General features: G+C 39.2%; 1 protein-coding gene across 3 annotated transcripts in view; it reads right to left on the reverse strand.

Moving 5' to 3' along the window:
- The window catches only part of ATP6V0D2 (ATPase H+ transporting V0 subunit d2), a 48,181-nt gene that overhangs the window by 12,879 nt on the left and 12,866 nt on the right, over positions 1-22,436 (reverse strand). For 2 of the 3 annotated variants that reach the window (XM_024731481.1, XM_024731488.1), the window contains exon 2: positions 22,257-22,428. In XM_024731481.1, the coding sequence (XP_024587249.1) occupies positions 22,257-22,428 (172 nt within the window). The remainder of the gene's footprint in view (positions 1-22,256; positions 22,429-22,436) is intronic. The other variant, XM_024731495.1, reaches the window with a different exon arrangement.

The raw sequence follows: 22,436 nt of genomic DNA on the forward strand, positions 1-22,436 counted from the left end.
CAATCGTTAGGAAAACAGTTGCATGAGAATAAGAAGCATCCCTCAGGTAAAAAACAAAAACCAAAACCCCCCCCCCCCCCCATTTCAGGCACACACGCTTTCGTTAAGGAAATATATATCTCCTTTTATTTTAAACTCTGGGTTTTGAGAGATGTAGGTGAGGTAAAATATCTGACTCTCAGAGGGTACCATAGTTTAAAAAACCATGTTCACAGTTATAACACCTGACTGGTGGGACCACACAGAAGATGACCCTTACACAGTAAATGCCAAATGTGGTGGGTGGGGCAGACAGTAGTGAGGGTGTTAAATTGTTTGGTTTCTCATAATGGACTATGGGCTTAAAAAGTTGAGAAGCACAGACCTAAAGGGTTTCATTATACTTCAGAAACTGACTATTTAAATGTTTGATGAAGCCCATTGTTGAGTATTCAAAGTTTTAAATATTTAAATATAAATAAAAATATTTAGTAATTTTAATATTAAAATGTTTTATATATTAAAAATTAAAGTATTCTGGTTTTTTTTCCTCCTATGAGAGCAGATAGTCAACTTTCTAGCCTTTTCCCCTCCCAGAACCCCAAGAGCCCATAGGTTCACACTTTACGTGATTTCTCTATTCAATATAAGCTCTACCCAGGATATTCCAAGCAATGAGGTCAAGAAGTAAGAGAGACATAGTCGCTTCCTTCACAGAAAATACAGCTTAAGGGAGGCACTGGTACATTGCAGTGCAGCATACAGTCTGCATAAAGGAGATTACAGGGTGGTGTGGGGATTCAGAGCTGGGCACTAAACCAGTCTGGGATCAGAATTCCTAAGGAGTGACATTCAGGCTGCAACTTGCAGAATGAGTAGGAGCTGTCCAGGCAAAAGCGGTGGCTGGGAGAGAGTGCTTCCAGGCAGAAGGGAGAGCATGTGAAAAGCCCCAGAGACAAGAGGGCCAGGAACAAGGACGTTCTTTTGCCTGCTGAGCACTGGAGGTGGGGCCCAGTCTGAACATGCAGGGTCCTGAAAGACAAGATGAGGAATTTGGATTGAGGGCAATGGGAGATGCTGAATACATCAAGGACAGGGGAAATTATGATCTATGTAGATAGAATATGCATTAAGACAGGATAAGAAGTAAGCCAACACTTATATAGTAAAGTGCTTTACAAAAGTTATTTTATTTAATCATGATAATTACACTGTGATGATGATAGGTACTATTATTACCTCCGTTTTATAGATGAGGAACTGGCAGCCCAGACAGGTAAAAATCTCACCCATAACGACACAGCTAACAAATGAAGAGGGCTGAGAATCAAACTCAGACAGCCTGCTTCTGAAACTTTTCTCTTAATGCTCAGATTATGCTGTTTAGTTGTCAAGGATGACACATAGGTTTGTAGGTTTAACAGTTAGAAGCTGGAGCCATTTATTGAGATGAGAGCACTGGAGGAAGAACGGCTTGTAGTGGGAGCTGATGTTTTGGACCGAATGAGTTTAGATGCCCAGGAGCAGATAGGCCTCGGACGTCTAAGTCCTGAAGAGACAGCTGTGGACCAGAGACATTTAGGGAGCATGGGCAGGGGGTGCTAGTTTAAAGGTGGAAGCATTTGTCTTGGGAATGCTTGAGACCACATTCTAGAGTGTATGTCAAGAGTTCTGTCCTGAGAACTCTGGGGAACCCCAACATTTAAGGACCTTGATAGAACCTGAGAAGGAATAACCAGATGGTAGGAAGAAAACCAGGGAAGAGAATTCTAGGAAGAGGTTAAAGGCCACAGGAAAGTCAGGGTAGACATTGAAGCAAGGTGTTCTCAGGATGCAGCCACTAAGAGGTCATCTGGCACCACAAAACATGTTCAGTGGAGTTTGCTTGTGGAAGGGAAAGGGGAGAAGCCAGAAACCTGACCACTGTGTGTTTAAAATGAGTGGGAAGTACAGAGGGTTTTGGTTTGTTTAATTGTTTTGTTTTTTAAAAGAGTTTAAACTATAAAGCAGGGGAAGGCAACTGTATGGAGACCCGGGGGCCAGAGGAGCTTTGGACTTTCAGTTTGGGTGTTTTTTGGGGTTTCTTTTGTTTTTTAAGGTGGGAGAGAAGAGAACACATTTAAGAGCTGAGGGGAAAGAGGCGGCCAAGAGGCTGAGGTGGCGGCTCAGAAGACGGAAGGGACAGCGAAGCGATGAGACAAGGTCCTCCATGTTTGGCAGTGATGGGACTCAACCACTGCACAATTTAGGCTTGAAAAGAACACCTTTCACTGGATGAAAATGAACCTGGCCACTTAGAAGCCCTGTCACTGGAGTCTGGCGGCAAGGGTTACTGACTTCCTGTGCAAGAATGCATTTCCAGCAGGACAAGAATCTCCTGCGTTGCAATTGAGCTTCTGCAATGTACCCCAATAAAATTTTTACCTAAAGAAGTTTAGAAGAAGGCAATTATCCCTTTATAAAAAGCACATGACTATAAAGTTTCTTCACTCCCCCAAACAGCAGTACCAAATTTGGGCATTATGGAATTTTAGAACCTTTTTTATCTTTTGAAAATGATATTAAAATGGAAGTGCTTATTTAACTGTCCCCTTATGGCTCAAAAGCTATTACCTGAGAGGGGAATTGCCAGCACTTAATAATCCTTAGCAGACTCCAGATGTTTAATTGTTCCCCCACAACACCGCTGTAATGTAACAGCATATGAGCCGCCAACATTCCCAATGTGCAGAGGACTATGAGACCAACGCTGATAGGGGCAACCAAAGTCAATGCTGTGAGAATTTAGCCCACACGTAACACTCAAGCCTATGCCTGTACAGTGTGTGTGGGGATGTGCACATGTGTATGTGTGCACATGTGTGTCTGGAGTGCTTTATTTTTTTAAAAGTTAATAGAGAGGCTAGGCCCTCTATTGCAAAGAGAAAGGGCTATGGAGATTGAATTGTTTTATTTCAACTCATTTAAGTGGCCTTGTTTCTAAGATGGGACAACAGTAGCAGTTCTCATAGTTTTGTTCAGAAAATGAAATGAGACTCAGGATTTGGCCCATGTCAGGGGAGAGGGGTATCTTTCCTGTCCCTCCCTCATCTCTGTCACATAGGCACCAGGTATATAATTATTATTGGCTGTTTGGGATGGCGGGGGGATAATGTGCCCAGAAGACAGCTTGCTCTTTCCAGAGTATAATCTTGATAGAACCCTAGGGCCCTGCCTCCAGTGGTTAGGAAAGAAATCTCTACTGGCGTTGCTTGAGTAATGTTTGAGTTTAAAGACATCTGGGTGCTCAAACTCCTCATGTTTTAAATAACTGTGCTTATTAGTAGCAACAGAGCCAAAACTAGTGCCCACTCTATTGGGTTAATTTTTCTCCCACTCATGGTCTAGACAAACATCTTCACTTCTAGCCCCTTCTAAATATTTTCTTCTGTAACTTTGATATTGGCACCTGTGAAAATCATGAAGTCACCTTAAATTGTAAGAGTAAATGACTCTATTTCAAAAATTTTAGGTTGTAAAAATAATAATTTTTAAAAATGCCAATGCTTCTTGAGGTTGTTGCTATGTGCCAGGCATTACATGCATTACACTACATTACATTACATACATGCAGTACCTTATATGCATTACATGCATGTTCCCATTCAAGCCTCCCCACAAGTCAGTGCTCTAAGGACCATTATTACCACCACTTTACACATAAGAAACTGAGGTGGGCTTCCCTGGTGGCGCAGTGGTTGAGAGTCCGCCTGCCGATGCAGGGGACGCGGGTTCGTGCCCCGGTCTGGGAAGATCCCACATGCCGCGGAGCAGCTGGGCCCATGAGCCATGGCCGCTGAGCCTGCGCATCTGGAGCCTGTGCTCCGCAACGGGAGAGGCCACAACAGTGAGAGGCACGCATACCGCAAAAACAAACAAACAAAAACTTTTATTATAAGTTTAAATACTGCAAAAATATTTCTGGTATATTGTGAATATCAGTATTTAAAATGAACCTGTTAAATCAGTCCAATTAAATTATCCAATGAAGTATCTGAATACCCACTTGCTAAAGACAGATTTTCGTTCCCCTAAAATTCATGCTGAAGCCCTAACCCCCAATGTGATGGTATATGGAGATGGGGCCTTTGGGGCTATTAATTAGGTTTAAGTGAGGCCATGAGCGTGGGACCTATATGATGGGATTAGTGTCCTTATAGGAATAGACACCAGAGAGCTTGTTCTCTCTCCCTCTGCTACGTGAGGACATAATGAGAAGGCAGTTGTCTACACGTGAGGAAGAGAGCCTTCCCTGGGGAACCAAATTGGATGGCACCCTGATTTTGGACTTCCATGCCTCCAAAACTGTAAGAAGTCAATTCCTGTTGTTCAAGTCACCCAGTCTATACCATTTTGTTACAGAAACCCGAGCTCACTAAGACACTGCCACTATTCAATTACAAATACATAAACAGAAGGAAATTATGTTGTTCCTTATTTTTTTTTCTGGAAATGTTATTTCTATTCCAATTCTCTGATGAAATTTTACCCTAATATGGCATTTATGTCTTTATATTGAAAGTCTTTTATGGCTCTCTATAACTCTATGTACATATAATTGAATATTAATTTTTCATTTCCTGTGATCACAGGCTTCAAATGTTAGAAGAAATTTTATGAGTTATTATTATGATTACTACTATGTGGGCACACCAGCATGGCATACATTTTTAAAGCTTTTTATCTTGAAATAATTAGGTTGACAGGAAGTTGCAAAAATAATACAGAGAGGTCCTATGTACTCTTCACCCAGTTTCCACCAGGGGTTACATCTATATAGCTGTAGTGAAACATTAGAATTAGACAAGTGACACTGGTACTCTGTGTGTGTGTAGTTCTGTGTTAGTTTATCCCATGTGCCTATTTGTGTAACCACCACCACAGTCAAGGTAAGGAACTATTGTATCATCCAAAGATCTCCAATGTGCTACCCCCTTCACAGTCACATCCTTCTCTTCCCACCCACTATCTCCTAACCTCTGGCAAATACTAATCTGTTCTTTCTGTAACTTTGCCATTTTGTGAATAATATTTAACAGGAATTGTATATTATGTGACATTTTGAGACTGGCTGTTTTAATTCAGTTTAATTCCCTCGAGACACATATAATACATACAAGTTGTTGCATGTAAATAATTTGTCCCTTTATTGGTGAGTAGTATTCCACAGTATGTGTATACTTGTTTGTTTAACCACTCACCTATTTAAGGCATTTAGTTTTGGGGTTTTTTCCCCCAGTTTTTGGCTATTATAAATAAAAACTGTTATGGAAACTTGTGTCAGTTTTTACATGGAAATAAATTTTAATTTATCTCAGATAAATGCCTAGAAGTGCAATTTGAGTTGCGTGGTAAGGGTATGTTTAGTTTTTTAAGAAACTGACAAACTGTTTTCCAGAGTGGCTGTACAACTTTTAGTGAAGTGTATAAACCTCTTTTAAAATCTCCTTACCTTCCCTATTTATAATAGAATTATCTTAAATATTTCCTCTGCATACAGAAAGGACCACATCAGACAAGTATTAATTTTTGCTTCAACTGTCAAATATAATTTACAAAATCAAGAGGAGAAAGTCTATCGTATTTACCCATATTTTCCTCCTTTTTTATTGTTCTTTTCCTGTTGTTTCAGACTCCTTCTTTTATCATTTCTTTTCTGTTTCAAGAACTTTGTTCAGCCATTATTTTAGGGTAGGTCTATGGGCTACAAATTCTTAGTTTTCATTCAGCTGAGACTGTTTTGAGTTGTCCTTCATTCTTGAAAGATATCTTCATTGTGTATAGAATTTGGAGTGGACATCTCTTTCCTTTTGGCATTAAAAAAATGTTACACCAGGCTTCCCTGGTGGCACAGTGGTTGAGAGTCCGCCTGCAGATGCAGGGGATGCGGGTTCGTGCCCCGGTCTGGGAAGATCCCACATACCGCAGAGCGGCTGGGCCTGTGAGCCATGGCCGTTGAGCCTGAACGTCCGGAGCCTGTGCTCCACAACAGGAGACGCCACAACAGTGAGAGGCCCGCGTACCGCAAAAAAAAAAAAAAAAAAAAGTTACACCCCTTCCTTCTGAACGTAATAGTTTCTAATGAGAAATCCACAGTTGTTCACGTTGCTTTTCCCCCACAAGTGTCACAGCTTTCAGGCATTTTTGTCTTTATCTTTCAGAAGTTTGACTATGATGTGTCGTGGCTTGGATTTCATTGGGTTGTTCTTGTTTGGGGTTCACTCAGCTTCTTGAATCAGTAGGTTTGTGTTTTGCCAAATTTGGAAAATTTTTAATTACTGTTTCTTTGAATACATTTTCAGCCTTTCCCCTTTTCTCCTCTCCTCCTGGGACTCATTGCTGCTGTGTATTTTGAGTCCCAGGAGTGAGGGAGAGAATGGAGTTGGAGGAGTCTTAATCTTAAAGGATGTAGTGGGAAGAACTGGAAGCTTGAAATCCAGAAGCTTGGAGAAGGGCTCTGTGCCCACCTCACCCCCCCAACCCCCAGTCACCCCTGCAGACTACTTCTGCACTTCCACAAGCTAAGCAGAAGAAGCCATTTGCATCCCATCATATCAAGGGTACATACTATTAGCATAGTTTATGACTGTTTGTGCTGATCTTGATCACCTGGCTGAGGCAGTGTTTGCCAGATGTCTCCACACTGCGAAGGTACTGCCCCCTCTTTCCACATTGTACTCTTTGGAAGAAGTCACTGTGTACAGCCTACCCTTAAGAAGTAGGGAATATGGTTCCCCTCCTTGAGGATGGAGCATCTACACAAATTATTCTACAAGGGAGATTTGTCTCTTCTCCCTCATTTATTAAGTTATCCAATCATTTATTTAGACCAGGATGGTCTCATAAATATTTATTTTACATTTATTTTTATTTGGGGTGATAATTCAGTACAACTTCCTTTATTTTGTTGCTCAAATTGTTCCAACTTTAGCCACTAAGAGCTCTTGCAGTTGGCTCCTATGTGCTCCTTTAACATACCCAACCATTGCAGGTTTTTTGTTTTGTTTGTTTCATTTTTCATGTCCTCATATTCTGGCATTCCAAGACAGTTTAAGTTCATCTTATATATTTCTTGCCCCAGTCCTAAAATTAGCTTTTTCTCCAAGGAACACTGATTCCCTTTATGGGAGAATGGTATTAGAAACCAAGATATGGGCATTAGGTGGGGTATTTACCAGTGTGGTTTTTATTGTAGGCATTCTCAGCTAAGAACAAAGAAATATACACATACCTACTAAGCAAGGATTCCATCAGAGTATTATTCTCACTCAGTAGGTCCCACTTCAAAAACCTTATCCATGGCCACACTTCCTTCTACCACATAGAAATATACTATTTGCAAATCTTCAGCTCCAGGCAAAACCTCTTTCTCCAGCCTCAGATCCATATTCTTTCACTTCCTTTCTGTGAATATGACTACTGATTTTCTCATAGGCACCTCAGTCACACTATCTCAAAAATCTTATTGCCCCTAATCTTCCTCCTTCTTCTGGAATCTCTATCTTTATCAGCAACCTCACTACTCTTATTCCTAAAAATCTCTCAATGGCTTCCTTCTGCCTTTAGAATGAAACACAAGTTTCTCATAATTGAATTCAAGGCCCTTCATTCGTTGGTATCTGATTACTTCTCTGGCTATTGATGTGAATGATAGCATTAAAAAGAAAGTATATATTTTAGAAGAGAGAATAGAACAGACCCCAAAAACTTTTAAAGGGCGAGAAGAAGACTTTGTAAGAAGAATGAAGAAAGGCCAGGATGGTTAAAGGAGCCCAAAGAGAAAGTGTCATCACAGAACCCATAGGATGAGGACATCTACTGTGGTGAGTTATGAAAAAGCTGAAAATATATCCATTAGACTTAGCAACTAGAGTGGTTTCGAGGGCCTGGTGGGGTAGAAAATAAGACTGGAGTGGGTTGAATAAATAAGTGAGAATATAGCAGTAGAGACTATCCTTTTTAAGAAGCTTGGCATCAAGGGGGTGGGAAAGGGTAGAATACCATTATCTTCACGTGGTTGCTGTGTAAATTAAATCAAATCACACATATGAAAACAGTTTGGAATCATAAATTGTCACAGTAAAAGGAGCCCAAGCTTTGAAACAGATAAGCCTAATTCTAAGCCCAGCTCTGTTACTTAAAAACCAGTTTAACAAGAGCTTCATTTCCTCATCTTAAATGGAAATATTTATTCAACTTGAATGGTTGGCACCAGGATTAGTCATACATATGAAAGCATTACTGCAGTGCCTCCTGCAAAGAAGAAGGGTCATACATCCTTAGAGGAAGTTAATTCTCTATAAACCAGACCTTGGAGGAAGAGGAGGAGAAAATTATATGCCACATACATAATCTTTAGAGTAAAAAAATTGCAATGTTCATACTCTTTCATCAAGTCTGAGATTTCTACATCTCTGCACTTTTACACTTAGTTCTAGTTAACAGAATCCTTTCTAAATTTACCTATTGCTCTTAGAAGATAAGGGTTTAGGGACTTCCCTGGTGGCGCAGTGGTTAAGAGTCCTCCTGCCAATGCAGTGGATACGGGTTCGATCCCTGGTCTGGGAAGAGCCCACATGCCACGGAGCAACTAAGCCCGTGTGCCACAACTACTGAGCCTGCGCTCTAGAGCCCGCGAGCCACAATTACTGAGCCCGTGTGCAACAACTACTGAAGCCCGTGCACCTAGAACCCATGCTCCCCAACGAGAGAAGCCACTGCAATGAGAAGCCCGCGCACCGCAACGAAGAGGAGCCCCCGCTCGCCGCAACTAGAGAAAGCCTGCGTGCGGCAATGAAGACCCAATGCAGCCAAAGATAAATAAAATAAACTAATTAAAAAAAAAAAAAAAAAAGGGCTTCCCTGGTCGCGCAGTGGTTGAGAGTCCACCTGCCGACGCAGGGGACACGGGTTCGTGCCCCAGTCCTGGAAGATCCCACATGCCGCGCAGCTGCACCCGTGAGCCATGGCCGCTGAGCTCGCGCATACAGTGAGAGGCCCGCGTACCACCAAAAAAAAAAAAAAAAGAAGGGTTTAACTCCTGGTATGGGGTATGGCATGGAGACAAGAAGCTGAGTGGTAGTCATTTGGAAGACAGAACATCCACAAGACCATAAATCATAATACCTGTTGGGATACTCACCCTCAGGTCTAGATTTATACCTTTCATAAAATCTGTTACCATCCTGTTCTACATCTTATAATCCTAGAATTATCCTTGTGTGGCCATTATTTTATATGATGTTTCCTTTAAGATATCTGAGCTTCAAAATATTTAATGTTGGCTTCCCTGGTGGCGCAGTGGTTGGGAATCCGCCTGCCAATGCAGGGAACATGGGTTCAAGCCCTGGTCCTGGAAGATCACAAATGCAACGGAGCAACTAAGCCCGTGAGCCACAACTACTGAGCCTGCGCTCTAGAGCCCATGAGCCACAATTACTGAGCCCACGTGCCACAACTACTGAAGCCTGTGCACCTAGGGCCTGTGCTCTGCAACAAGAGAAGCCACCGCAATGAGTAGCCCGTGCACTGCAATGAAGAGGATCCCCTGCTCACCACAACTAGAGAAAGCCTGCGTGCAGCAACGAAGACCTAATGCAGCCAAAAAATAAATAAAGTAAATAAATTTAAAAAAATTTAATGTTTTCTCTTTGGAAATGTAATGATTAATCTCAAAACAATGCTGGTTAACTCATCATAAATGATAGCTGCTTTTATGTATAAAAAGGCCTGAACCCCTTTGTTAAGATGGAAGCTCTTCATGACTCAGTCTGAATTCTCCTTTCGGGCACGACTGGATAGGAAACAACTTGGCGAATTTGGAGATGACAAGAGATTCATCATCTCAAAGCACTGTGACTAAGGTTTGGCTTCATCATGTGAGCCACACCCTGATGTCAAGACTGGTTCCTTCTACCTAAGTGGCTGAATCAGCATCCTTTTCTATGCAACATATAATATAGTGTTCTCAGTGATAATGATGCTGTTTTAGGCAAGCAGGACTGTGATACGATTCTAGGTCACACTTGTACATATGGAAAATACAAGATCAGGGACATAAAATGCACGATCAAGGGCTTCCCTGGTGGCGCAGTGGTTGAGAGTCTGCCTGCCGATGCAGGGGACATGCGTTCGTGCCCCCGCCCGGGAAGATCCCACATGCCGCGGAGCGGCTGGGCCTGTGAGCCATGGCCGCTGAGCCTGCGTGTCCAGAGCCTGTGCTCCGCAGCGGGAGAGGCCACAGCAGTGAGAGGTCCGCGTACCGCAAAAAAATAAATAAATAAAAAATTTAAAAATGCACGATCAAGAGTAATTGTTCATGGAAAGTATAGGGGTGTGTGTGAAATACATTAGGTGTATTTAAGTTATTTCATTCTGAGTGAAACTCCTCAGTGAAAGGTACTGATCCACCCTTAACAAGCCCACTAGTTATTTACTGTCACATGGACAACAGGGCCATGTGGAAATTATTTTCCCATGTGTTAATTTTCAAATGAAAGTTTTCCTTGATTGTATTGATAAACATTTCTGATATACCCCAGATTTATTCAATCCAATGCTAATCCCATATACTCAGATGGGGCAGCCCTGACAGTTAGTCTGATTTGCTAATAGACTGTTGAGATTTAGAATATCCCCATAAACACACTGCTCCCTCTTGAAATCTGACATTTTGGTTAACATTTCTTACTTCCCTGAAATTTCCCATTTTTTAAATAGAGGAAGTGAAAATTAAAACCATTTTTAAAAGCAATTAATTTTGCTGTCACACTCATTTTTTTTTCCTTCCAGGAAAATAAAATACTGAGAAACTACTAAGAAGTCAGCATTGCTGTAACAGCACATTTAGAACAAAAATGTTTATCACTATGCATTTCCCAAACCCTTGGTAGCTCTGGAATCTTTAGAAAACTCTTTTCTCCAGTACTTAAGATTCTCTACAATCTTGGTCTAACGCATTTGTTTGGATTAAAAATTCTTCAAGCTTATTTGTCCTTTTCTCTATCAGTGTCTTTGTTCCTACTCTTCTCTATATGGATAAAGCATCCCTTCCCCACCAATTGCTAAAAGCTGAGATCTTTCCCATCCTTTAAGGCCAATATTCAAATATTCATTTTAAGCTTTTAAACTGTCTCTAGCTAGAAGTGATATCTTTCTTTTTCTCTCTAAATTTCTGTATTTATATTTATCTTGGTGTGAAATTAATTTTTAATATACATTGGCAGTAGCAATGGTGAACATGAGCAACAGTTAGCTCATCCATTCACAAATAGTTATTATATGTCTAAAGATCTAAGACCTGGATTCCTGCACTAATTTTGCCACTAATCAATTGTTCTTGGGTAAGTGATTTTACATGTTCAAGTGTAATTATTTACAGATAATTCCTACCTATATTTATTACTTATAGAATCCTTAAAGATAAGGACTTTGTTCAGTACAATTTTTGTACTGAGGCCTGAACCATACTTGCAGAGAACAGGGACACACACTGATGATTTTTTTCAATTGATGAATACATTTTTCTCTATGTTCAGACAAATATGTTAATTCTGATATTCCCTGAGTAAACAGAATCAAGAAGATACCTGGCATTTTTTTCTAGAGGTCATAGCTGCTTATTCCTTGCTTTTTCTATACTTTTCTACTGAGGAGAATAACATTAGTGAGATTGCTCCAGTGTCGCCCCTTCTCTAGCACTGTATGTAAATATTACAGAAATTCATAGGAAAACACCAATGGAGTGATACTTCTTGCTCATTAGGCAGTTAAACATGCTGTGTCTATAATAGCTTGTTCTCCACCTAGTCAAGAACAGTGACTGGTAAATCTCATCTTTATTATATTCAAAATATCAGTCACAAAAATTTTTGGAGAATCTTATTTCTTCCAATGAGGAAAGAAAAAAAGAAACAGCTGAGAGGACAGGGTAGAGGAGCAAAATTTTCATACATTGTTGGAGCATGAGAGAGCAATCTGCTAATATCTATCAAAATCTAGAACTTGCACAGCTGTTGACAAAGCAGTTTCACTTCTGGGAATCCAACGTAAGGAAATTCTGGCATGAGAAAGCAAATATATACATACAATGATGTCTGTTGTAGCATTACTTGAAATAGCAAAGAAATAAACTATATGGACAAAAGGGGGATGACTAAATAAATCTTGGTACATCCAACACAATGCGATACAATATATGCTTTAAAATAAGTTAGATCTATATACACTTATGTAGAAAAATCTTAATAGATCACATAAAAAAGACAAATTGTAGGCAATACATAGTATAATCTCACTGTTCTAAAATAAAAAACCAACTATGTGTATTTATATTTATTGGTTTAGATATAAACGTATGCATACACATAAAATTTTTTTTCAAATAGAAAGAAATTTGGAAAGGCATGCATAAAACATAAGTGTTTGCCTCTGGGCTTTGGGAAATGGGTACTGGAATATACTCTTTACTTAGAAAACCTCTGTTCTGTATTTCTAAAAAGCCATCTCATAGGATTGTTGTGAGAATTAAATAAATTTAATACATGTAAAGTGATTATAAAATTGCTGGCTTGTAGTAAGCACTAAATAAATTTTTAAATAAAAACGCTTAAAAAAATCTACACACGTGCCTCATTTTTAATTAAAAAAAAACAAAATAAATGAGACAAAATAAAATACAACTAAGGCAGTGGTTATCTGGATAAGTACCACAATGGATTTCAATCTCTCCAGGTTATGGGACAGCCTTAAGTCTTTTACTAAACAATTGCTGGGGAAGGAGCAATACTTTGGAAAACAGGTTGCTGGGATCAATCATGCCCCCTGGTGGTTGATTGCTGCCTAGCCAGAAAGTTGGCAAAGCAAAGGATAGAACCTGTCCACCTTGGCCCTGATGTATCAATATTATACTTTCTGTGGCATCCATTACCTTAACATCGTTAACCCTCAGACACCACTTTTGCCGATGTCAGGCGGCATCGGCAACCCAACAGCCATACTGGTTAAGCCTGTGTTTCTGCTCTCTCTGCTGGATGTGCCTCCTGTTCACGTACAAATGGGGTCATTCTTCAGGCCTCCTTTATGCAAACTTTTCTCACTTTCACAGGTGACTAGACCCCAATGCATAAAGTTAGCTACATTTTTTGTGTATATGTGGATATGTTGTATGTGTAGATTTATTTGTGTATTGTATATGTGCATATTTTTCAATCAGCCAGTTTCATGGATGTACGATTTGTATAGTCACACAGGATTCCACACTTAGAAGGGCCTGTGCTTGGTTTAATTCTCTGCTGTTGTTCTCCTGAAATTACTAAAAATTTTTTTTTTTTTTTTTTTTTTGTGGTACGCAGGCCTCTCACTGCTGTGGCCTCTCCCGTTGCGGAGCACAGGCTCCAGACGCGCAGGTTCAGCGGCCATGGCTCACGGGCGCAGCCGCTCCGCGGCATGTGGGATCCTCCCAGACAGGGGCACGAACCCGTGTCCCCTGCGTCGGCAGGTGGACTCTCAACCACTGCGCCACCAGGGAAGCCCTACTAAACATGTTTTAACAAGGACCCTGTATTTCATTTCACTGGCCTCACAAAATAATGTTCTACTTTCAATTAAACTCACAACTCTAAATTTAATATAATTATTATTTTAGATTAGGAAACCAAGGTTTTGAGTGATTCAGGAACTCTTTTCAGGGTCTCACAACTGGTGTATTGCAGACAGAGAACCTACCTACTGGCTGTAAGAATTTCTCACGTGCATCAGGGTCACCTGATTGAAAGGCTTATTGAAAGTGCAGATTCCTAGATCACAGTCCAGAACCTACTAAAACATACTTTTTAGAGGAATGGTCTTAGAATCTGTACCTTAAGTAACTCTTCTACTGGCTTAGAGAACAAAGTCTATATTCAATTCATCTCTAATCTTAGAACCTAGCATAGGTCTTCACTCATAGCAGTAACTTAATAAACATTATGCTGATTAAGTATCATTCAGTTATAGATCGACCAAGCATCACTTTTGCAGAAGAGCACCAGTGTTTTACCATTCAAGTGCTTGAGAGTTTTATACGAGGAAGGCTTTATCAGCAGCTAGAGTTGAGACATTTTTGTCCTGCACTTGTTCCCCATTGAACGTTCACATGGATAGAAAGCCTTTAAGTTGGTGCAATCTTTCTATTTCAGAACTTTTCTGGCCAAAGAGTCAGAATCACAAGTGCATAGTGCTGTCAAATAGTCAGTCTCATAATATTATTTGATTCTTGAAATCAGAATTTAACAAATTAAATACTATACAGACTTGGAGGTAAGGAAGACACAAAACATCTAGAATGTTCATGACCAGATGGAAGGCTATATAAACATTTAGAAATATTAGAGGGGGAAGGGAGTGAGGGGAGGAGAGGAGGTGAAGGAGGGGGCATGGGCTCACGCCGCTGAAGTCCACTCGCTCGCTGGTCACCTCCTGACAAGTGGAGGGGATCCGCTGCGGACCAAGGAAAGCGGAGGAGCCTGGTGGCAGCCACCCCCTCTTCTGCACTTCCCTGCACTCTCATCTCTCTCGGCCTTGGCCTCTGACACGAGAAAGAGATGCTGGTTGAAAGTTTTGGAGATCCCTGTTTTTTATGGAACACAGTTCTGTAAAATTTTCATAAGATTCCTTGGCAATAACACACACTTGTGATGGACCCTAGAAATACTGCTATGCTAGGATTGGGTTCTGATTCTGAAGGATTTTCAAGAAAAAGTCCCTCTGCCATCAGTACTGGCACACTGGTCAGCAAGAGAGAAGTAGAGCTAGAGAACAGCACAAAGGAAGAAGAGGACCTTCACAAGTGGAATCGGGAAAGAAACATCGAAGCAGGGAAAGATGATGCTTTGACTGATGTACAGCAACAGTTTTCAGTGAAAGAAACAAACTTTACAGAGGGAAACTGAAAATTGAAAATTGGCCTTCAGGCTAAGAGAACTAAAAGACCTCCAAGGAACTTAGAGAACTATGTATGTCGACCTGCCATAAAAACAACTATCAAGTACCTAAGAAAAGCGCTTAAAAATGGGAAGATGACAGATGAAAAGAATGAACACTGTCATTTCAGTGGTGTCCTCTGATGCACAAACGTTTTCAATTTTGATGAACTCCAATTTGTCTGTTTTTTCTTCTATTGCCTGTGCTTTGGTGTCATAGCCAAGAAATCACTGGGAAATCTAACATCATGAAGGTTTTCCCCTATGTTTTCTTCTAAGGGTTTATAGTTCTGGCTCTTATGCTTAGGTCTTTGAGAGATTTTCAGGTATCCATCTCACTCTGAACTTGCTCCCTGAGTTCAGAAACTGATTAAGATAGCATGGCATACTTTGGACATGGGAAATTGTTATAAAAAATGTAATGTATGGGCTTCCCTGGTGGCGCAGTGGTTGAGAGTCTGCCTGCCGATGCAGGGGACACGGGTTCCCGGTCCGGGAAGACCCCACATGCCGCGGAGCGGCTGGGCCTGTGAGCCATGGCCGCTGAGCCAGAGGAAACAATAAAACATTGTTACCATAATTACCCGTCTCTCCCCTGAGTACTCAAATCCATTTCAGAATCTCCTTTTAGGCAATCACGTGATAACCCCCTACTAACTATGATAGCTAGTTAAGCAGAACAACAACGACAATTTCTCAACCCAAATGAAGAAAAGTGTTCTGCATATTGAAATTGTCTTACTTGGAAAATAAATCAAAACAAATTGTTTGGAACCAAAATTGTGCAAAGAAACTTCCAGGAGCGTAACTCCATCAGTGCCTTTGATATCTAAAACCCCCCATTTAAAAATATAAATGGTACCATACTGTAAAAAAAAATTAGAAAAACTTACTTGAAAAAATGCTGATAATAGATATTTTAAATTAATTAAATTATTTTTACATGATTTTCTTTTAAAATGTATAGAAAGAGTATAAAAATATGTCAAATCATGGTGAGATTAAGAATGATTAATTTATTCATATAATTTTATCTAACTTAAATGGACTTATTCTTTTTGAGTAGAAATAACAAAATCCTTCTTCCGACTTGCAAATTCTTTCTTCCCTTAGCTTAGAACTCCCAGGAATCATTGACTGTTTTCTCTCATTCGTCATAAATCAAGACACTAAATTCTGTTGTCTTCCTCTCAGATGCATCTAACCACTGTCCCCTCCTTCTTAACTCTACTATCAATATTTCCACTCTAAACTTTAAAAATAGCTTCCTCTATGGTTTCTCTGCTTCAAGCCTCATTTCTTCAACACATCTTTCACAATACCAACAGAATCATTTTCCTAAAATATGTATCAGATCATTAACCCTCACTTTTCAAGGCAATAAGAGTTGAAAAGTAAAAACAAACAAAAAAGTAAAAGTAGCAGCTTTGAAATGCTATTTGGAGAGCCCTGATGTCGCATCTTAGCATTTCTACGACTTACTGGCTACAAGGACTTGGGCACTTGAAGCATGAAATGGTAGCACCCTTTCTGAAAAGCCTTCCTTATTGTTACTTATAGAGACTTAGGCCAGAGCCCTAAATCAGGCCAGGCTCTTGACTCTCGTTCCCCGTTCCCCAGTCGATGCTCCTGCTCTTGTGTGGGCTCCAGCCACACCTGAGATGACTTATCTCAAGATACACAATCTTATCATGCCTCACTGACGTACACGTATTCCTTTAATCAGATGCCCACTGAAATACTGGTTCAAATTCTACTTTCTCTGCAAAATCTTTTAAAACCAGATTTAGTTATTTCATCCTCCAGACTCCTCTAATTGAATGTTCAAGTCTCTATTATAGCTGTTGCTTAATTCTGTCATCTTTTCACCCTTTGTGGACACATATGCTTGCTCCATTAGAATGGAAGTTCTTAGTGACTCAGAATTAGGTTATTTATGTTTTGACTAACAAGTGATGGGGTAACCAACTCATCCAGTTTGCTGAGGTTTTTCCTGGTTTGAACATCAAAAGACCTCATCCTGAGAAACCCTTTAGGGCAAACCAAGGTATACAGCCTCCTAATGTACAGCACAGTTCAAAGCCTACAGCAGGGTTATAAAGTGTCACCGGAATAGTCAAGAACTTTGGTTAGCTTTCATAAATGAATCTCTAAAGATTTCTTCACTGTGTGGGCCTTAACCCACGATTCTTGGTCGATGTTACTGTGAAGTATTGAATATTATATTTCCTTGGTCATCCTATATTGAGAAAATTTGATTATTTCAAGAGATTAAAACAATCTTAAAATAAAATTAGTATTTTGAATATTAAAATGTTATTCTAGTCAGATGGCTAATCTCAAAAGATAGGAGAAATTGAAATGCTGCTGGAAAGTGTTGAGTAGGAGGGAAGAAAAATAAAACAATCCAAGCCTACATTACATAGTCTCTTCATTAAAATGCTATTGGATTCATTCCTTTGTTTCATACCACTGTGTATAATTATAGTACATAAAACCTCCAGATCTTCCTGCTATTAGGCATTTAAAAATACCCATTCCAGATTTTCAAAACAAGTTTTACATATACAGTAATTATATCACACACATGTGCAATGCTTAGATTATATTTATCATACCACCTTAAATTTAGACCATCTCTATTAGGATTGACTTAATCATTTTCATAATGATCCTCTGGGCATTTCCTAATAGGGAAGTTCACAGGCACTAGACAGACACTTGACTTTGCAACATGTTCTAAAAGAAAAATAAGAAAAATAGTTTCAGAACTATTGGACAACTGTCCTGCACACATACCTTTGTTACCTTTTGCATCTTTAGGTTCTACAGAGCACAGCTGGATGCTGCCAGTGTTGGCAAGTCACACGACATGGTGGAACAAACCACGGATTGAGATTCAAAAGACCTAGGTTTCAGTGCAGTTGAGCTCTCTGGTCTCTGACAAGGAGATAATCCTATCCATGTAATTAACTGTGGTGAAAAACTCATAAGAATAATTGTGAAAGTGACTTCCAAGTCATAAAGTTGAGGCACCATAATGGGACATTTTAATTAGGGGTGCACATCAGAATAACCTGCATGCCTTCCAAAATACAGGTGGGCCCCACTCCAAGGCCAACTGGATCAGAATCTCCTGGGATAGGGATCAGAAATATACTTATTGTTTAAAGGTCCACAGATATTTCTGATTTACTTGCCTTTTTATAAACTATTGGGCCAGTACAAGATCATTAGTTTTCTAGAATGATGGACCTGAAATCAAATCTCTTCCAAATCTCTTAATAATGTTGTGATCTTGAAATATACATTAATATGTTGAGCCTCAGTTTCTCTACTTTGAAAACTGGAGAAATAAACACTTCTTTGTGTAGAGATGTAGTTTAAACATCTAGGTCAGATGTCTGATAAGTAACCTAAATACCTGAAGATCATAAGACAAAAGGGAGTGCTGGCAACTGTGGCTAATTGGATAAAGCCTTAATTAAATATATTTTTAAAAATTACTGTAAAGACTGACCTGGTCACACAAAATGTACCTGCAGGCATGACATTTGGTTTTTACCCCTAACATACTGGCCAGTAAATAACCAATTCTCAAGTACTATATAAAATATAAAATCCTGAACTGTCTGAAAGTATGTTTCTATATGTATGTGTAAGATACTGTTAAATACAGGATTATATATTGATTCAGCAAATATTCAGTGCCCATTATATACTTGTAAGTCCAGATAGAGATACTAAAAGAACTAATTCAAAGAGTTTACAGCTGAGAGAGAGACAGAGAGACAGAGAGAGGCAGAAGATAAATTAAAACATGTCCATTACTAACAATACTGATTCTACCAAAACTACATTTCCACATCTTATTTTTTATTAACATTCTACCCAGGTATATGTGACTGTCTGAATTCTTATATACAGTTTTTAAACATCGCTAATGACTAGAAATATTTGGAATTTTAAGTAATTGTTTTTAGAAACAGAGTATATTTTAACTAGATTGACATGGTAGTTTGTTGTGAAATAAGAAGGCTAATTAATGCTAAGGCTCCTTCCAGGTTTAAGATTCTATAATTAGGAAGCAATAAATCATGGAATCATCACATAAGAGGAACCACTGACCAAATGACTCAGAGTTATTCTTAGAGCTGGAGCATCTCTTCACAGATTTGGGGAAAATTTTCATCATGTGAGATCGTCTTGCAACCTAAAAAGTACAAAGCCTGGCAGCTTTCTCGTTCAGTTAAAATTGGACTGTCCCCTGTCATCACAGGTCAGATTTTCCGAACTCATCTAAAATCTGAGCAAAATAATTTTACAAAGCCTACTGCTAACATTTATTTCAAATCATGACTCCTCCACTTTTTAGATCTGTGACTTAGGCAAGTTATTGCACTTAAGTTTTTGTTTCCTCATCCTTAAAATGGTGATGATCAGAACTGAATAAGACTTGTCATGAGGGTTAAATGAGACAATATTTGTAAAGCACTTAGCAGAGCCTTGGCATATAGAAATAGTTCATAAATGGTGTCTAGGATTTGGATTATCATTTTTACTGTTACATAACTATGGCCATGTTGTCTTAAAGCTCAGGAATCTTTAATGTCTTCATAATTACCCATGCCAGACATTTTTGCAGGAGGCTTCCCAGCTTGCAAATCCTCTCTCACAGGCAGCCATTCAAGATTAGATATAAACTCGGACCTGACTCAGTCCAAAGCTCAAGTGCATTCTATTTCACCCCAACTGTTATGGAGAAGAATAAATCCTGGGAACAAACCTGGCCTTTTCTTTTGTCTCTCTTACATTTGGGGTTTCTGCTAAAGATTTTATTTTTAAGGAAAGGTCTTGCAGATACCAACAAAACACACACACACGAAAAATACTCTGATGTGATAAAGGCCAGCTTCATTATTAGCCTGGCCACTGAAGACTCCATTATCTGGTTGGAATTTACTTCTCTAGCCTCTCTTCCCCATTTCTCTCCTTCCTTTTTTGCACAGCCTACTCCAGCCCAAACTGACCAGCTATTCCTCATGCAGGCAGAATCCTTCCCTCTTCATGCGTCAACCCCAGATGTTCAGCCTTCTCCCGAATCTCCAAATTCTACTCCATTTCCAGGCTTGGCAACAATGTCGGCCCTTCCAGAATTCTCAAAAAAAGTGCTTGGGCTTTAGACTGAGTCAGACCCAAGTTCATATCTAATCTTCATCCCTGACTAGTTGTATACTGGTGGAGTCTTTAAAAATGTCAGCATCTGTGTCTTGCCTATAAATAAAATTCTATACTACAGTGCTGATAGGAGGATTGACTGCACAAACAAGGAACACAGGCACTAACAACATGTCTCAGGGACATCAGTGGTTACTTCCTGCCTGGAATTATGATCATTTCTTCTACTTGCTTATTTACGGAAATGGTACAGAACAACTGGATCACTATGTGTAAAGAACAATTTAAGCTGGATCTCTAGTCTCATTCCTTACACCAAAATAAATTTTAGATGAATCAAAGTTTTAAATGTAAAAAATGAAACATCAACAACAACAGCAAAAAAATGGAAGAAAGGACAGGTGAGTTTATTGATGAGTTGGAGTGGAGAAGGCCTTTCTAAGCAGGACACAATAATCAAAAGATTGTACAATGAAAAGACTGCCGAATAGCTAATTAAAATTTTTCAATGTTCCTACAGCAAACAAACAATATAAAAATAAAAATATATTATATCAAACTGAGAAAATAAATTTTCAACCCATATGATGAAAGGTTAACTTTCTTAATTTAAAAAGAGCTTTTATATATAAACAAAAAATGCTGAATACCTCAATAAAAAAAAAATAGACAAAGTATTTGGTCACATAGCAAATAAAAGTACTTGATCGGGTAGCAAATACACATGACTAGTTAAGTATGAAAAGATGTTCCCTTTTGCTAATAAAAATATATAAATTAAAGCAGAGATACAGTTTTTAACCTATTGGAAGGGCAAAACTTAAGAAGGTAGTATGTGATGTTGGTAATGGTTAGGGCTGCAGGCCTTCTCATGCGCTGTTGGGATGGTTCAACTTAGCAAATTTTGTTAAGATAAAAACGGGGCATTCCTGTTAAAAAAACAAAAAAACAAAACAAAACAAAAAAGAACAGGGCATTCCTTTGATTCACTACTCACACTGCTAGAAATTTAGCTTAGAAATAAATTCAAGACCTACACAGTAATAAGCTAGCTGCAAAACATTTTGTAATTAAAAAAAAGTTAGTTAGTTGTTAATAAATGCCTGATAAATGGAGTCATGATATGTACAAAACACGGACTTCTATGCAGTTATTTAAAAAAGTATGACGTTGATGAGGATATTTCTAACAAATATTAAGTGGGAAAAAACTGATTCCGTTTGTATAAATTGAAAATGTGGGGGTAGGGTGGGTTGAATGTGCATCAATATACATACACAATGTACTTTTTTTTTAGAAAAATAATAAGAAACTGAGAAGTACCTACTTTTAGGGAATGGAACTGAGTGGGGAAGGAGGGGACATGTGGAATAAAGGGATATTTTTATTTTATGCCTTTCTCAACCAGTCGAGGCCCTGGATCTAGTAATCGTAACTTTGTATATTACATCTAAATTGTATATACATGATAAACAGCTCATCCATTGCGGGCGTTTGTTCCCAGTTTGTCAGCTAAGACAACTAGAGAGGCCCAAAGTTTTGAGTGCTGGATATAATCTATTAACTGGATTAAGAAATACAATTTGCTATTGTGTAGAAGTTCAAACATTTTTTAAAAAGAAGGGCCTTCACACTGAAAGATTGGAACCACTGGTGATGGAGAGGGATTAAAAATAAAACACATATAACTGTGATGGGAACTCCTTATGCTGTTGAAGAGGAATCAGGAAAGGGTAGGTGTGGCTTTAAGAACAATTTGTGATATTTCAACCCCACCGTGACAAGTGATCTGAAAATGTCGCATATCTACCTTCACGCATCAGCAGTACTTATTTTTTAGAATGAAAACTGAAAACACTGCTTTACACGGAGGCCATCGCCACCTATCTAATCTTGTTTATAAATAAATGAAATCTATATTCTAACAGTGAAAATGCAGCTCTGTGAGCTTATCAGTTGCTCAAATTTGAATGTATTCAAACTTTCAAACAGTAGAAGAGGTCTTAAGCCTCATATCAGCCTAACACCCCACCTGTTAACTGTTCGGGGTTGTTTGCACAATCACACTGGGGAGGAGTAGGACCTCCTGCTATCACTTACGTCATGTATGTGAAAAAGGTGCTCAGGGGCTCCAGGGAATGATTCCGGAAATACTCAAATTCTCTGCATAGCTTTTTTCTCATCTCTGTGTCAATAATGGAAACAGTAAGAGGATTTGTTTGGTTAGCCAAGAAGTTGCCATAATCAGTGGTCTGGAGATGAATTTTCAGATCTGAAATT

The sequence above is a fragment of the Neophocaena asiaeorientalis genome, unplaced genomic scaffold, assembly GCF_003031525.2.
Source record: "Neophocaena asiaeorientalis asiaeorientalis breed wild unplaced genomic scaffold, Neophocaena_asiaeorientalis_V1.1 scaffold371, whole genome shotgun sequence".
In the NCBI taxonomy this organism is placed as follows: Eukaryota; Metazoa; Chordata; class Mammalia; order Artiodactyla; family Phocoenidae; genus Neophocaena; species Neophocaena asiaeorientalis.